Genomic DNA, 17,573 nt, shown 5'->3' with positions numbered 1-17,573 from the left:
CTTCAAATATCCAACCCAATTTATTTGAAATTATTTTTCTCCACTTCCACCACTGGTGTGATTTTCTGATTATGCCCATTCGCTGTCTAAATTAAGTTCTTCCTCACACACCCCCTACTCTATCTCTGATTAAAAGATACAGTACTTTCTATCAAACATTTTCTGTACAGCTAATTGTGCATCTGGAGAGATATATGTACATTTACTGAATTAAAATGTTTGGGTGTCTGACTCCAGAACCTTGTATCGATAGATCAGCACGACTCATTCATTAGAATTGGGAGGGTGAATATTGGATACAGCAGAATGAGAATGGAGGGAGAGTGTCTGAGATGGAGATTTTCAGATTTTGGGATTTTATTTATTTATTAGTGTCACAAGTAGGCTTACATTAACACTGCAATGAAGTTACTGTGAAAATCCCCTAGTTGCCACACTCGGGTAGACTGAGGGAGAATTTAGCATGGCCAATGCACCTAACCAGCACGTCTTTCGGACTGTGGCAGAAAACCTGAGCACCCGAAGTAAATCCACGCAGACACGGGGAGAACGTGCAGACTCCGGACAGACAGTGACCCAAGCTGGGAATCAAAGTCAGGTCCCTGGTGCTCTGAGAGAACAATGCTAACCACTGTGCCAAATGAGAGAGGAAAGAATGCTCCGTAGAAACTCGAATTATCTGTTTTGAATTTCTATCCTGTTCTGACAATGATGACTTTTGTAAACTCTTTTACAGGATATCAGAAGGTGAGGATTTACAGACAGAAATCTCGAACCAAACGTCACATCAACATCTGACAGTCACTCAATTCATTGGGAGCTGAATATCATCAGCTTTGAATCTTGAAGGAGAAATGTTTGTCTATTTTGTCTGCTACAGAAGATTTTAAACATCAGTGTGACTGGAAAAGCACCGAGACACATGCACATCTGAGTGAGAGTGTTTCAGCTTTAACTAGTTACACAGTTTTTCAAAACATTACCCTTTGGAACCGGGAAAGACGCTACATGTGTTCTGTGTGTGTGGACACCTCAGTTGATTCTTGAATATGGAGAGTCACAAGGACACCTGTACCATGGAGAAACCATGGAAATGTGCGGACTGTGGGAAGGGCTTCATTACTCCATCAAGCCTGGAAAGTCATCGACGCATTCACACCGGGGAGAGGCCGTTTGCTTGCTCTGACTGTGGGAAGGGATTCACTCAGTTATCCCACCTGCGGACACACCAGCGAGTTCACACAGGGGAGAGGCCTTTTATCTGCATTGACTGTGGGAAGGGATTCACTCAGTCATCCAACCTGCTCGGACACCAGCGAGTTCACACTGGAGAGAGGCCATTCATCTGCACTGAGTGTGGAAAGGGATTCAGAGATTCATCCACTCTGCAGAAACACCAGAGAGTTCACACTGGGGAAAGACCATTCACCTGCTCTGATTGTGGGAAGCGATTCCGAGATTCCTCCACCCTGGTGAGACACCATCAGTTTCATACCGGGGAGAAACCGTTCATCTGCTCTGACTGTGGGAAGGGATTCACTCAGTTATCCACCCTGCAGACACACCAGCGAGTTCACACTGGGGAGAGACCATTCACCTGCTCTCAGTGTGGGAAGGGATTCACTCGGTCAACATCCCTGCTGAGACACCAGCGGGTTCACAATTGCTGACACGGGTTGGATGCTGCTGTTAATCACATCCAGGACTGAACCATGTTCATTCTGACAGTTGGTGAAGTGGGAGGGTCGGAGGGTTTCTTTCTGCTGGACTGGCCCTTCTCCCAACTTTGCTTCCAATGCTGATACTCTTTGAGCCTGGGAGAGCACATTTCCACTGAAATGATCCACATAAGGCGATGAAGGATGTTTATGTTATCTGGTTGTAAATAATGTGTTTTCCCCCCCTACTACATGCAGGCCTAAAATAAATGCAGAAAGAACTGAAAAAATGCAGCTCATGGAAAAGAATATCCTGGAGCAAAAGAGAAAGGGAGAGGTAACGGTTGTTGTAAATAAATAAAGCATTGGTCCAGAGTAAGTTTAATGGCTGAATAAAGGACAGCCTTCCCTATATCTCTCCAGATAAGGCAATTGAAGCCTGATCCACACGCATGTGTATGGTCTCTCCCCGCTGTGAATGGTGCGATGTTTTTTCAGGATGGGTAACCAGTTAAAGCTCTTTCCATAGTCAGTGCACTGGAACACTCTCACTCAGGTGTGTTTGTATGTGTGTGTTGGTGTCTTTCCAGTCACACTGATGTTTCAAATCATTTGAAACCCCATTTGGAATATTGTGAGCAGTTTTGGTCCCCATATCTAAGGACGGATGTGCTGGCTTTGGAAAAGGTCCAGAGGAGGTTCACAAGAATGATCCCTGGAATGACGAGCTTAGAATAGAATAGAATAGAATCCCGAAAGTACAGAAAGAGGCCATTTGGCCCATCGAGTCTGCACCGACCACAATCCCACCCAGGCCCTTCCCCCATATCCCTACATATTTTACCCACTAATCCCTCTAACCTACACGTCCCGGGACACTAAGGGGCAATTTTTTAGCATGGCCAATCAACCTAACCCGCACATCTTTGGACTGTGGGAGGAAACCGGAGCACCCGGAGGAAACCCACACAGACACGAGGAGAATGTGCAAACTCCACACAGACAGTGACCCAAGCCGGGAATCGAACCCAATTCCCTGGAGCTGTGAAGCAGCAGTGCTAACCACTGTGCTACCGTGCCGCCCCAAAGCTTGTCCTATGAGGAACAGTTGAGGACTCTGGGTCTGTACTCGTTGGAGTTTAGAAGGATGAGCGGGGATCTTAATGAAAGTTACAGGATATTGCGAGGCCTGGATAGAGTGGACGTGGAGAGGATGTTTCCATTAGTAGGAAGAACTCGAACTAGAGGGCACAACCTCAGACGAAAGGGACAATCCTTCAAAACAGAGATGAGGAGGAATTTCATCAGCCAGAAAGTGGTGAATCTGTGGAACTCTTTGCCGCAGAAGGCTGTGGAGGCCAGGTCATTGAGTGTCTTTAAGACAGAGATAAATAGATTCTTGATTAATAAGGGGATCAGGGGTGATGGGAAAAAGGCAGGAGAATGGGGATGAGAAAAATATCAGCCATGATTGAATGGCGGAGCAGACTCGATGGGCCAAGTGGCCTAATTCTGCTCCTGTGTCTTATGGTCTAAACCGACAGAACAGAGAAACATTTCTCCTTCTAGATTCAAAGCCGATGATATTCTGGTCGCAAGGAATCAAGTGACTGTCAGATCTGTACGTGAAGTTGGAGATTTCTGTCTGTAAATCCTCGCCTTCTAATATCCTGTAAAAGGTGTTTACAACAGACATCACAGTCAGTACAAGATAGAAATTCAGAACAAACAATTTTAGTTTCGATGGAACATTATTTCCTCTCTTATTCCCCAAAAGCTGTAAATCTGAATCCTTTTTATTTATTAGTGGGAGAAGTTGGTTTACATTAGCATTGCAATGAAGTTACTGTGAAAGTCCCTGAGTTGTCACACTCCGGCACTTGTTTGGCCATGCCAAATTCTCCTTCAGTGTAACCAATGTGCCTAACCAACACGTCTTTCGGACTGTGGGAGGTGACCGGTGGAAATCCATGCAAGCACGGGGAAAACATGCAGAGTCCGCAGACTCAGTGATCCAAGCTGGGAATTGAACCCTGGTCCCTGGCGCTGTGAGGCAGCAGTGCTTTCCGCGGTGCTGCCCTTTACCCAATACTCCCTCCATTCTCATTCTGTTGTATCTAATATTCACCCTCCCAATTCTCCTGAAGGTGCTGATTGACAGATCCATGCTCACTGCTTCCTGCCCTGTTGTGAGACTTCTTACTGTGTCCTGCCTCATTATTTTGTAAATTGAGTTTGTGTCTTTGTGCCCTGTTTGTGAACTGAAATCCCACTAACCTGATGAATGAGCAGCACTTCGAAAGCTAGTGGCTTTTGCTACCAGGTAAACCTGTTAGACTTTAACCGAGTGTTGTGAAACTTCTTACTGTGTTTACCCCAGTCCAATGCCTCCACATCCTGCCTTCGACACACACAGCTGGAAATCTCCACGCAGGCTGCCAGACAGATATATGTCTATCTGACTGGACTAACAATGTGTGGAATGGACAGACTGGGGGAACAATGGGTGGGGGCGGGGCTCCCGGGTCCGTGCGCCTGAACCTGGAGACGTCACTGCGGAGCAGAGTGATTGCTATTGGGTGATTCAGGCAGGGCTCCATTGTGCCGTCACAATGACTCAGAGGGGCGTTCCCAGCACACACTGTCCCATTGGCAGCAATATCACTGGTTACAGAAGCAGCACACTGCGGATTGGACACCAGCTCAGCACGGCTGGCGGTCAAAGCCCCGCCCACCCTCACGTGGGCTCGGGTTCCGCCCCCTTATTGTCTACATGCGGCAGATTGACCAATGGTAACGCTTGGAGGACCGGATGGGCGATGGTCCTCCAGCCAATCAGAGTCCTGGCCCTGTGTCAATGGCCACGCGGAACTTCCTGTGGACATGAATGTGGGGGTTCGATCAGTAAGTTTGCTGATGGTCCAAAAATTGGTGATGTGGTAAATAGCGAGGAGGAAAGCCTTAGATTACAGGATGATGTGGGCGGGCTGGTTAGATGGGCAGAACAGTGGCAAATGTAATTTAACCCTGAAATGTCTGAGGTGATGCATTTTGGAAGGACTAACAAGGCAAGGGAACAGATAATGAACAATAGGACGCCAGGAGTACAGAAGACCAGAGGGACCTTGGGGTGCATGTCCATAGGACCCTGAACACAGCAGGACAGATTGATAAACTGGTTAAGAAGGGATATGGGATACTTGTCTTTTTTAGCCAAAGCATCAAATATACAGCAGGCAGGTTATGACTGAGTGTATAAAATGCTCGAGTACTGTCTGCAGTTTGGGTCGCCACACTTTAGGAAGGATGTGATTGCACTGGAGAAGGTGCAGAGGACATTCACCAGGATGCTGCCTGGGCTGGAACGTGTCAGTCATGAAGAGAGGCTGGTTAGGCTCGAATTGGTCTCTCTAAAGCAGAGAAGGCTGAGGGGGAGCCTGATTGAGATGTACAAAAATATGAACCCTCAGTTCACTGACCTTTAGTAGCTGGGTCAATATCCAGGGACATAGATTTAAGGTGAGGGGCAGGAAATTTAGAGGGGATTTGAGGGAAAAGATTTTCACCCAGAGGGTGGTGGGAATCGGGAACTCACTGCTTGAAAGGGTGGGAGAGGTGGGAACACTCAACATTAAGAAGCATTTAGATAAGTACTTGAAGACCCATAACATATAAGGCTGCTACTGACCAAGTGGTGAAAGGTGGGCTTAGAACAGATCGGTGCTTGAGAGCTGGCACAAATACGATGGGTCAAAGGGCCTCTTGCTGTGCTTTAAAACTCTGAGGATAGAATTATGACAGTGTGGTTACGTGATAAATATTGGATGGTTCTATAATAAAGTACATTTATTATTATTTCTTGTCTTGTAATATAGTACTGTAGCTATGTTATATATTTCCAGTCAGAGCCATTATAGCACAGGGGGAGTCCATTGGACAATTCGAGGCCCTGCTGACTCTCTGTCGAGCAATTCTGTCAGTCTGGAGAGGGTCCCATTCTGTAATCCTGCAGCACCCATCCAATCTCATTTAGAAATTACTGACCATCTCTGCTTGACTACCCTCAGAGGCAGCAAGTTCAGGAGCATGACTAATCACAACCCCCTGTATCTTAACCAACTTACAGGTTTAGGGGAATGAGTGGGGAAAGAATGTTCTATAGAAACTAGAATTATCTGTTCTGAATTTTGATCCTGTAGTGACTGTGATGTCTGCTGCAAACTCCGTTTATAGGATATCAGAAGGTTAGGATCCATTGACAGAATCCCAAACCATACGCCATGTCAAGATCTGACAGTCGCTCAATTCATCTGGACCTGAATACCATCGGCCTTTGCATCTAGAAGGAGAAATGTTTCTCTATTCTGTCTGCTTCAGAAGGCGTAAAACGTCAGTGTGACTGGAAAAGCAGCAACGCACACACACCCGAGTGAGAGTGTTCCAGTGCACTGACTGTGGAAAGAGCTTTAACCAGTTACACAGCCTGAAAATACATCACAGCTTTCACAGTGGGCAGAGACTGTACCTGTGTTCTGTGTGAGATTTAACTGATTGTTTAACCTGGAGAGTCACAAGGACACCCGCACCGTGGAGAAACCGTGGAAATGTGGGGACTGTGGGAAGGGATTCAGATTCCCATCTCGGCTGGAAATTCATCGACGTATTCACACTGAGGAGTGGCCATTCACCTGCTCTGTGTGTGGCATGGGATTCACTTATTTCTCCAAGCTGTTGAACCACAAAGTCACTCACACCAATGAGAGACCCTTTAAATGCTCCGACTGTGGGAGCAGCTTCAAAAGGTCGCAGGAACTGCTGAGACACAAGCGAATTCACACTGAGGAGAAACCGTTCAGCTGCTCTCACTGCTCAAAGAGATTTAGATCAACATCCAACCTGCAGGAACACCAGCGAGTTCACACCAGTGAGTTCACACCAGTGAGAGACCCTTTAAATGCTCTGACTGTGGGAGTGAATTCAAAAGGTCTCAGGATCTGAGGGACCACCAGCACATTCACACCGAGGAGAGACCGTTCAGCTGCTCTCACTGCACAAAGAGGTTTCGAACGTCATCCCACCTGCAGAGACACCAGCGAGTTCACACTGGGGAGAAACCATTCACCTGCTCTGTGTGTGGGAAAGGATTCACTGATTCATTCAACCTGCGGGAACACCAGCGAACTCACATTGGGGAGAGGCCATTTATCTGCTGTGTGTGTGGAAAGGGATTCACCCGGGCATCCAGCCTGCTGACACACCAGCGGGTTCACACCGGGGAGGGGCTGTTTACCTGCTCTCACTGTGGGAAGGGATTCACTCAGTTATCCAGACTGCAGGTACACGTTCGAGTTCACACTGGGGAGAGACCATTCACCTGCTCTGTATGTGGAAAGGGATTCACTCAGTCAACATCCCTGCAGAGACACCAGCGAATTCACAAGTGATGACAGGGGTTGGATTCTGCTGTTATTGCTGCTGTTAATCACATCCAGGACTGAACCATGTTCATTCTGACAGTGGGGGAAGTGGGAGGGTCGGAGGGTTTCTTTCTGCTGGACTGGCCGGTCTCACGACTTTGCTTCCAATGGGCTGATGCTCTTTGAGCCTGGGAGAGCACATTTCCACTGAAATGATCCACAAAAGCTGATGAAGGACATTTATTTTATCCTGGATAGTAAATAGTGTTTTTCCTACCACTACAGGTAGATCAAAAATAAATACAGAAAGAACTGGAAAAACACAGCCGGTCTGGCAGCATCTGTGGAGAGAGAAACAGAGTTAATGTTTCACGTCCAATGTAACTCTATCTCCGAACGAAAGAGAGGGAGAAATGTGATGGGTTTGATGCTGCTGAGAAAGGGGGGAGGGTCAGGTAGAACAAAAGGGAAAGTCAGGGATTGGTTAGAGGGCGGGTGAGATTAAATGACAAAAATATCCCGGAACCCAAGGCAAAGGGAGAGGTAATGGTTGTGGTAAAGAAACAAAGCATTGGTCCAGAGTAAGTGTTAATGGCAGAATAAAGGACAGCTCTGTCTGGAAGCAAAAAACATGAAAACAAGATACAGACTGGCACTCGGCAAAATACAACAAATCAAATTGGAGGAGAGAGTTCAGGGTGTGAAGTTGTTGAACTCAATGTTGAGTCCAGAAGGCTGTAAAGTGCCTCATCGGAAGATGAGGGGCTGTTTGTCCAGCTTGTGTTGGGCTTCTCCGGAACATTGCAGCAGGTCGAGGACAGAAATGTGAGCGTGAGAGCAAGGTGGTGAATTCTAATGGCAAGCAAGCGGAAGGTCAGGGTCATGCTTGTGGACTGAGCGGAGGTGTTCCACAAAGAGGGCAGGGAACAGGCTACAGATGAATTCAAGAGAAACCATTTGTGTCCAGAACATTGTGAAGATCCTTTTACTCTGGTTGTCTTTGATCCTCAAGTCATTTTCTGTTTGTTTTAACCATGTTCTGTTTCATTAATAGACTTTTATCAGTAAAAATATTTGATTTTTCTGGACTTTTCCTGATGAGATTGATGCACTTTAGGGAAAGTGGGTGAGAGGTGTGGGCAGGTTCTTTAACAGAAAGTGAGTCCCTCTAAGGTAATTGGCAAAGGAGCCAGAGGGGGAGATGAGATTTTATTTTTTGACACAGTGAGTTGTTCTGATCTGCCTGAAAGCAGATTCAATAGTTTCCAAAGGGTAAAGACTTGAGTGGGAAGAATTTGGGGAAAGAACAGTGCAGTTGGATGAATCAGAGAGTTCTTTCAAAGAGATAGCAGGAGGACGATGGGCTGAATGGACTCCTCCTGCAGCCTGTCAATCTCATCCAGCTTTTGTGCGTGTTAAAAGGGGCAGATTTCATTGCAGCCTCTTCCCTGTATATGTATTCAAAGAGACGAGTTTCTCTTTAGCTCTGAGTGACCGATATAACAATTGGTTGGAGGCCCATTTCTCACTCAGTCCTCCAGCACCTTCCTGTCTCTCGATTACTGCAACATACATTGCAGTTTTCCAACTGGGGCGCAGGCCTCATTATTCTCAGCTAAATTCAGCCCTCAGCTCCGTCGCCTGGCTGTCATTGACACAAGCAATAGAGAGACAGAAAGGTGCCCCAGGCTCAAATGGGAAGTCAAAACACAGGGCTTTGAATGAATTATTAGGATCTCTGTAATGATCAATAATTTAAAGAAATGAATTCTAAACTCAATGAGTAAATCAAAGAATCACATGACAAAACTTCAAGTTTTATGACTTCTACTCCAACAAACTGGAAGCAACAATGACTAAACACTTTTTTGTCGGGAACATAACCCTTAAACTGTAAAATTGAACTTTGTCCTTTTACTCTTAACACCATCAAATGTCGCACTCAATGGTTATATTTTATTCCATCTTGGAATGTTGACACTCAATTCTCCAAGAATGAGTCCAAGGTGATTTTTCACTCCCCAAGAGTTTATTTCCATTGTTTTCCTTTTCCAGTCGGGCAACCTTTTAATCCCAGAACTGTCCTTCACAGTGATGGTTCTCCTGGACATTTTCCCACTAACACAAGCAAGGCGAATCTTCCAGCCTTGTTTCACAATTCTCAGAAATCTGTGACCAACATTCGACATCGGAGCAGAAGTTGGCCATTTGGCCCTTTGAGTCTGCTCCAACATTTATTTACATCATGGCTGATCTGTTTGTGTTGTGTTGTGGGAAATTTACCACTTCGGAGTCAGACTTGGAGGTTCAACAAAACAGTTTTATTTCGGACAAAGCTTTGGGAGAAAGCACTGGTACTCCACAGTACTTGGCAGCGACCTTCTCAACTACACAATGGTAGTTGAGCATCTTTGTACCTTTTAGACAATAGACAGTACAGACATTAGCCGTTAACACATCGTTACAAGTTGGGTTGGCAGATACGGACATCGACAATTAACACATCGTTCCAAGCAGACAGGTACAGACATGGACAGTTAACACATCATTATACATAGAATGGATACATTTATGCAGTTATGTCCTCTATCAATGACTGGTTTTGATATATACATTTATGTATTTATGTCTCCATCAGTGGATGATCTCGTTACATTTATGTCCCCATCAGTGGCGGATCTTATTATCAAACTCATTGTTCTGGGTCTGCTCTTATCTCAAGTCTTAAAGTGCCCCAGGTCTGACCAGCTTCCTGCAGCAATTCAGATACTGCAGGTTTTAACTCTTTGTGTAACTGTCTGTGCCCAAAGCCAGTGCCTTTTAATGTCCCTTCCCAGAGTCCATTTTGTGTGCCAGGTAACCATTTTGTGTCCATCATTTTAATTTCACCAGAACAGTTGCGTTCCACATTCTCGTTCCACATCCGATATTTTTGATGCCCTTATCCAACAACAGTTGGTATGAAGGCAAAATTCTGCTGTTGTTGGAATCTGAAACAAAAACAGAAAATGCTGGACAATCTCAGCAAGTCTGAAATCATCTGTAAAGAGAGAATAGAGGCAACATTTTGAGTCAGGATTACTCTTTGTCAGAGGTGAAGACAAGGAAAATTGGACAAACTTTATCCTGTGAGGGTCAAGAATTGGGAAGCAATCTATTAAACCTCCTCTGAACCACTCTGAATGCATTTGTATCATTTCTTAAACAGGAGACAAAGCTGCACCCAGTGTTCAAGATGCAGTTTCAGCAACGCCCTGTATAACTGAAGCAGAACATCTTTACTGCTGTGGTCAATTTCTCTCATAATAAAGGATTGCATTCCATTTGTAAGAACTTTGATTTATTTGAACTAAGATTTATGGGGGTTCTCTTGTTTACAAAAACCTCCCTCATCGTAAATCACACCAGGTTCCAGTGTCTTAACCATGTGGCTAGACAGAACAATTTAAATGGTGAATTCAGAAAGTTAATTAACCATTAAAAATGTAACAAGTCAGAACGATAAAAGGCAAAGTATCGATTAACAGTTAATAGAGAAAGCTTAACATTAACAATTGAACAGACTTCTCTCCATCCCTCTCAGACCAGGACATGAAGTGATGGCTCTGAAAATGTGGATAACTTGTAAAACCAATAGCTCTCCACACCTCTCTGTAAACATCTCTCCCTCCACCTCTCTCTACCAAATTGCCTTCTCAAGACCACTTTCTTATACTTTAAAAATGTCAAAAGCCCATCTTAGCCAATTCCCATAAATCTTCAATTATAAACTAAAATAGACACGAGTTTTCAGATGATTTGAAAAGAAATGAACTGTCTGCTGAAAGGGTTAACTTTTCTACAGAACTTGAAGGGATGGGGAGTGAGCAGAAAAAAATTGGCCCACAATAATCCCACTTTACGCAAGTATAAAAATCAAAACAAACTCGATTGTAAACTTCAGCTCTTAATTTTTTTGTTATATTCCACAACCTAATTATTTTTATTTGATCAGTTTTGTTAGGGATGGGTAACTTCTGTTCTTTATTAACTGCTTCACTCATTTTGTTGATTCTCCATGAACTCGGAGAATCAGAACCCAGACTTTATCATCCTTATCCTTTTTCTCCCTTTGCCACCAATCACTCTGTTTTGAGGGAGGGTCGTGGGGATTCCAATCAGAATGAATCAATTTATCATAAAAGTGAAAAACTGCGGATTCTGGAATCTGAAACAAAAACAGAAAATGCTGGAAGATCTCAGCAGGTCTGACAGTATCTGTGGAGAGAGAATAGAACCAATGTTTCAAGTATGGATGACCCTTTATAAGAGCTGTTATGAAGTGTCATCCAGACTCGAAACGTTGGCTCTATTCTCTAATAATTTTATCGATAAGTTCCTTGTTCTTAGTTTCCAAATAGCAGGTAAGAGACCTGTCCGGTCCCCACTCGAGCTCTGATTTTTTCACTGGCCATGCTTGGGTCAGTTTATAACCATTAGAATCTACTCTCAGAGATCTGCTTTTCAGTCCAGTGCTATTTGGAGTATACCGTTACTGCACCGACTAACGGGTCACATGTCCCTCACAGTTCTTATCACAAATTTGGGATAAAATAATTTAAACAATGCCTGAGAACGCTTTTTAACTTCTTAACCAACTATCTGCCACTGTTTGTTGATTGGTCAGACCTCCTGTTCACAGATTCAGGTATCTCAGCCGCTGAACACCAGCCAGTCCTGGAATAAGTTTAATTCTAACTCATTCTGAGTAAATATTCTCACCAGGTCCTCTGTCGGGGCCCTGCTGAGCAGCTTTAATGGTCCGTGATTGCAGAAACTGAGCAGTCACAGGAATGTGGTCAAGATAGTCCAGTCCCATAATGCCTCACATTCAAGAACAAAGAACAATACAGCACAGGAACAGGCCCTTCGGCCCTCCAAGCCCGCGCCGCTCCCTGGTCCAAACTAGACCATCCTTTTGTATCCCTCCATTCCCACTCCGTTCATATGGCTGTCTAGATAAGTCTTAAACGTTCCCAGTGTGTCCGCCTCCACCACCTTGCCTGGCAGCGCATTCCAGGCCCCCACCACCCTATGTGTAAAATATGTCCTTCTGATATCTGTGTTAAACCTCACCCCCTTCACCTTGAACCTATGACCCCTCGTGAACGTCACCACCGACCTGGGGAAAAGCTTCCCACCGTTCACCCTATCTATGCCTTTCATAATTTTATACACCTCTATTAAGTCTCCCCTCATCCTCCGTCTTTCCAGGGAGAACAACCCCAGTTTACCCAATCTCTCCTCATAACTAAGCCCCTCCATACCAGGCAACATCCTGGTAAACCTCCTCTGTACTCTCTCCAAAGCCTCCATGTCCTTCTGCAGTCCTTCAATTATAACAGAATACGTGGCTGTATGTAGCTGCCTCGGCCGTGGTCAACCCCAACACTGCCTTCTTGAACTGTTACAATGTCTCAGGTGTCAGTACACCCACAGTGCTGTTAGGGAGGGAGAATGTAGGTGGATACCAGATTGATATATTCCATTCAACCACACCCAAGGTGAGTTATTCCAATCCCTTTATTGTCCAGGACAATATATTCACAATATCTTTAAAACAGATATGAAACATTCCCTTTTGGTTTCAGGTATTAACATATTTCTGTTAGTTTGTTCTTTATTGTCAATGTCAGGCTGGGGTTGTTTCCCTTGGAGCAAAGGAGGTTGAGGTGAGATTTGATAGAGGTGGACAAGATTCTGACAGGTTTAGATAAGGTGGACAAAGAAAAGCTGATCCCATTAGCTGATGGGACAAGTACGAGGGGGACACAGATTAAAAGTTTCAGGTCAGAGATGTAGGGAGGGATGTGAGGAAGAATATTTTGATGCAGTGAATGGTAATGACCTGGAACTCGCTGCCTACGAGGGTGGAGGAAGTGGAGACAATAAACAATTACAAAGGAAATTGGATGGGCATCTGGGGGAGATTCAAACAGAAATGCTGACTAAATATCTCTGAATTTCCTCACACCCTGTCACTCTGTGATCCTTGTGAAATTTAAAACAAGGTATTCGCAACAAGACTCAAAGAGCATCAGCTCACTGGAGGCAAAGTTGTGAGACCGGCCAGAAAGAAACCCTCCGACCCTCCCCATTGACTAACTGTGAGAATGAACAAAATGCAGTCCTGGATGTAACTGAGAGCAGAAACAATAACAGCAGAATCCAACCCCTGTGAACTTGTTGGTGCCTCAGCAGCTGTGATGAAATTCTGAACCCTTTTTATACACTGAGCAGGTGAACAGTTTCTCCCCAGTGTAACCTCACTGATGTCTCAGCAGGTGGGATAACTGAGTGAATTCCTTCCCACACTGAGAGCAGGTGAATGGTCTCTCCCCATGTGAATTTGCTGGTGTCTCTGCAGGTTGGACAACTGACTGAAACCCTTCCTACACTGAGAGCAGGTAAATGGCCTCTCCCCAGTGTGAACTTGCTGGTGTCTCTGCAGGTGGGATGACTGAGTGAATCTCTTCCCACACTGAGAGCAGGTGAACGGCCTCTCTCCAGTGTGAACTCGCTGGTGTTTCTGCTGGGTGGATAACTGACTGAAACCCTTCCCACACTGAGAGCAGGTAAATGGTCTCTCCCCAGTGTGAACTCGATGGTGTCTCCGCAGGTCGGATGACCGAATGAATCTCTTCCCACACTGAGAGCAGGTGAACAGCCTTTCCCCAGTGTGAACTCGCTGGTGTGTCCGCAGCTCGGATGACCGAGTGAATCTCTTCCCACACTGAGAGCAGGTGAACGGTCTCTCCCCAGTGTGAACTCGCTGGTGTCTCTGTAGGTCGGGTGACCGAGTGAATCCCTTCCCACACTGAGAGCAGGTGAATGGCCTCTCCCCGGTGTGAACGTGCTGATGTGTCCGCAGGTCGGATGACCGAGTGAATCTCTTCCCACAACGAGAGCAGATGAATGGCCTCTCCCCAGTATGAATTCGCATGTGTGTCCATAGATTGGATAACTGGTTGAATCCCTTCCTACACCGAGAGCAGATAAACAGCCTCTCCCCAGTGTGAATTCGCTGGTGTCTCTGCAAAGTGGATAACACAGTGAATCCCTTTCCACACTGAGAGCAGGTGAATGGTCTCTCTCCAGTGTGAACTCGCTTGTGTGACTGCAGGCTGGGCAACAGAGCGAATCCCTCCCCACACTGAGAGCAGATGAATGGCCTCTCTCCAGTGTGGCTGCGCCGATGAGCATCCAGCAGAGAGGGGGCTCTGTATCTCTTCCCACAGTCCGCACATTTCCATGGTTTCTCCATGGTGCAGGTGTCCTTGCCTCTCTCTTGGGTGGCCAATCAGTTGAAGCCTTGTCCACACACAGAACACGTGTACAGTGTCTCCCCGCTGTGAATGGTGTGATATTTATTCAGGCTGTGTAACTGGTTAAAGCTCTTTAGTCAGTGCACTGGAACACTCTCACTCGGGTGTGGCAGGGTGTTGCTGCTTTTCCACTCACTGATGGCCGAAGTCTTTTCAAATCCAAGTGGAAGCTTTAATCTGAAGCTCAGTGGCCAACTTCCGCATTGAGACGTCACAATGGAGCGCTGCCTGAGTCAGCCAATAGGAATTACTCGGCTCCGCAGTGACGTGTGGGGGTTCCATGGCGCAGGCCCGGCTCGCGGACCCGGGAGCCCCGCCCCCACCCATTGTTCCCCTCCCCCTGCACCTCCTCCACCCACGGTTTCCAGGCAACCGGCTGGCGGCTCCGGCCAGAGCGAGAAGCCGCTCGGTGATCTCCCCCTCCCCCCTCTCTCTGCGGCGGCTGCTGCTCCAAAAAGAGATCGAGAGCGGACCGCTGGCGGCAGCCGCACTGCGCCTGCTCCGGACAGCTCGGCTCAGCAGCGCTCTCTGCGCCTGCTCCGGACAGCTCGGCTCAGCAGCGCTCTCTGCGCCTGCTCCGGACAGCTCGGCTCAGCAGCGCTCTCTGCGCCTGCTCCGGACAGCTGGGCTCAGCAGCGCTCTCTGCGCCTGCGTGCTGGGCTGCCAGCTGAGGGAGTGGGGGAGGGGACTTTGCAAAATCTCTTCCCATCATTTTCTTCCCAGTCCCGCAGTTTGATTTGAAACAGAACAGCTTCTGTTTGTAGCTTCACCACAGACTCAAACTTCACACACAGACTCAAACTTCACACACAGACTCAAACTTCACCACAGACTCAAACTTCACACACAGACTCCAACCTCATCCTCTGGACAACATCCGTGAGGAAAACACTTTCTTTCTCCCCCTGGGAAATACAGAGACAGAGAAATTCTCTGGAACTGGAATTAGAGCCAAATATACTGAGGGGGAAATGTTTGTGATTTTGTGGAACCTGTTTTTATTGTCTGAGCTTTTTAAAGTGTAATTTATCTTGTCTATTCAAATACTGTTTCTTAATGCATGATTCAGTGATGTTAATTTTAGATTAATTTTTAAAGTAAAATTTTTTAAAAATGAAACATTGTCTTTGTTTATTCGATTGGGATTTGTGGGAATTTGTTTATTATAAGGTGACCATGAGGATCGTAACAACATTGATATGTCTGGTGTTGTTATATGGTGCATATGATGTGGAGATGCCGGTGTTGGACTGGGGTGGGCACAGTAAGAAGTCTCACTACACCTGGTTAAAGTCCAACGGGTTTATTTGGAATCATGAGCTTTCAGAGCGCTGCCCCTTCTCACCTGATGAAGGGGCAGCGCTCTGAAAGCTTGTGATTCCAAATAAACCTATTGGACTTTAACCTGGTGTTGTGAGACTTCTTACTATATGGTGCATAATGGGTATGTTATTTATGGATTTGTATTACAGTTGATGTTGTTTAATTCCAGAATAGTATTGTAACTACTCTGTATATTTTCCAGTCAAAGAGTCAGCAGAGCACAAGATAAATCAATTCAGCAGCTTGAGTCCGTGCCAAGTCTCTGTCGGGGAATCCACTCAGTTCCATTTTTCCTCGATATCCCTGTTCCCCAGTACGTTTCATTCCTTCAAGTGCCCGACCAATTTTATTTTGAAATCACTGGTCGTCTCCACTTCCACCACTCTCATCGTCAGTGAGTTCCAGAACATGATTGCTTGCTCCCTAAGTCAAGTTCTTCCACACCCATCTGTATCTCTAATCATGTAATAGAGTGCTGAATATTGCATACATTTTTAGTCCACTAAATATGCAATTTTTTTATCTGCTTAGACACAAGCCTGTGTGAAGATTTCAGGAATATGTGTCCTGTACATGAAACAGTCAGCACGGATCTGTCGATTAGGATGAATCAGCACCCTCAGGACAATGTCTATTTCAGGTCCAGCAAAGTGAGAATGGAGGGAGAGTGTTTGGGATGGAGATTTACAAATTTTCAAGAATGAGAGGAAAGAATGTTCCACAGAAACTAGAATTGTCTGTTCTGAGTTTTTATCCTGTACTGACAGCAATGATTTTTGTGAATTTCTTTCACAGGCTATTAGAAGGGGAGAATTTACAGACACAAATCTCAACAAACATGACGTTAGGATCTGACAGAGTCACCCAATTATTCAGGATCTGAATACCATCGGCATTTGAAACTAGAATGGGAAATGTTTGTTCCTTCAAACTGTTTAAACATCAGTGTGACTGGAAAATCACTGAGACACATCCACTCGAGTGAGAGTATTCCAGTGAACTGACTGTGGAAAGAGCTTTAACCAGTTACACAGCCTGGAAAAGATTGAAGGATTCACAGTGAGGAGAGACCATGTCTGTGTTATCTGTGAGGTCAAACCTTCATCTGAACCTGGAGATGTACAAAGACACTCAGACCATGGAAATGTAGGGACTGTGGGAAGGGATTCAATTGTCCCTCGAAGCTGGAAACCCTTCGATGCAGCCACACTGTGGAGACACCGTTCACCTGCTCTGAGTTTGGAAGGGGATTTCGTGATTCATCCACCCTGAGGAATCACCAGCGACTTCACATCAGGGAGAGGCCATTCACCTGCTCTGAGTGTGGGAAGAAATTCAGCGATTCGTCTGCCCTGCTGACACACCAGCGGGTTCACAATGGGGAGAGACCATTCACCTGTTGTGTGTGTGGAAAGGGATTCACTCAGTCATCTACCCTGCAGAACCACCAGCGATTTCACACGGGTGAGGGACTGTTCCCCTGCTCAGAGTGTGGGAAGGGATTCACTCACTCATCCCTCCCGCTGACACACCAACGCATTCACACTGGGCCGAGGCCATTCATCTGCTCCGAGTGTGGGAAGGGATTCACTCAATTATCTAGTCTGCTGAGACACAAACAAAGAATGAAGAACAAAGAACAGTACAGCACAGGAAACAGGCCCTTCGGCCCTCCAAGCCTGTGCCACTCCTTGGTCCAACTAGACCAATCGTTTGTATCCCTCCATTCCCAGGCTGCTCATGTGTCTATCCAGGTAAGTCTTAAACGATGTCAGCGTGCCTGCCTCCACCACCCTACTTGGCAACGCATT

The 17,573-nt window shown here is 45.9% G+C and overlaps 1 protein-coding gene across 1 annotated transcript in view; it reads left to right on the top strand.

Moving 5' to 3' along the window:
• Window positions 1-840: 840 nt before the first annotated feature.
• The window catches only part of LOC144486934 (uncharacterized), a 59,787-nt gene continuing 43,054 nt past the window's right edge, over window positions 841-17,573 (top strand). Inside the window, exons 1-3 of the mRNA XM_078204949.1 lie at window positions 841-1,627; window positions 6,643-6,706; window positions 6,875-7,000. Coding sequence (XP_078061075.1) covers window positions 1,050-1,627; window positions 6,643-6,706; window positions 6,875-7,000 — 768 coding nt within the window. The 5' untranslated portion in view covers window positions 841-1,049. The remainder of the gene's footprint in view (window positions 1,628-6,642; window positions 6,707-6,874; window positions 7,001-17,573) is intronic.

The sequence above is a fragment of the Mustelus asterias genome, unplaced genomic scaffold, assembly GCF_964213995.1.
Source record: "Mustelus asterias unplaced genomic scaffold, sMusAst1.hap1.1 HAP1_SCAFFOLD_525, whole genome shotgun sequence".
Classification (NCBI taxonomy): domain Eukaryota; kingdom Metazoa; phylum Chordata; class Chondrichthyes; order Carcharhiniformes; family Triakidae; genus Mustelus; species Mustelus asterias.
This window is presented reverse-complemented; position numbering and strand designations above follow the sequence as displayed.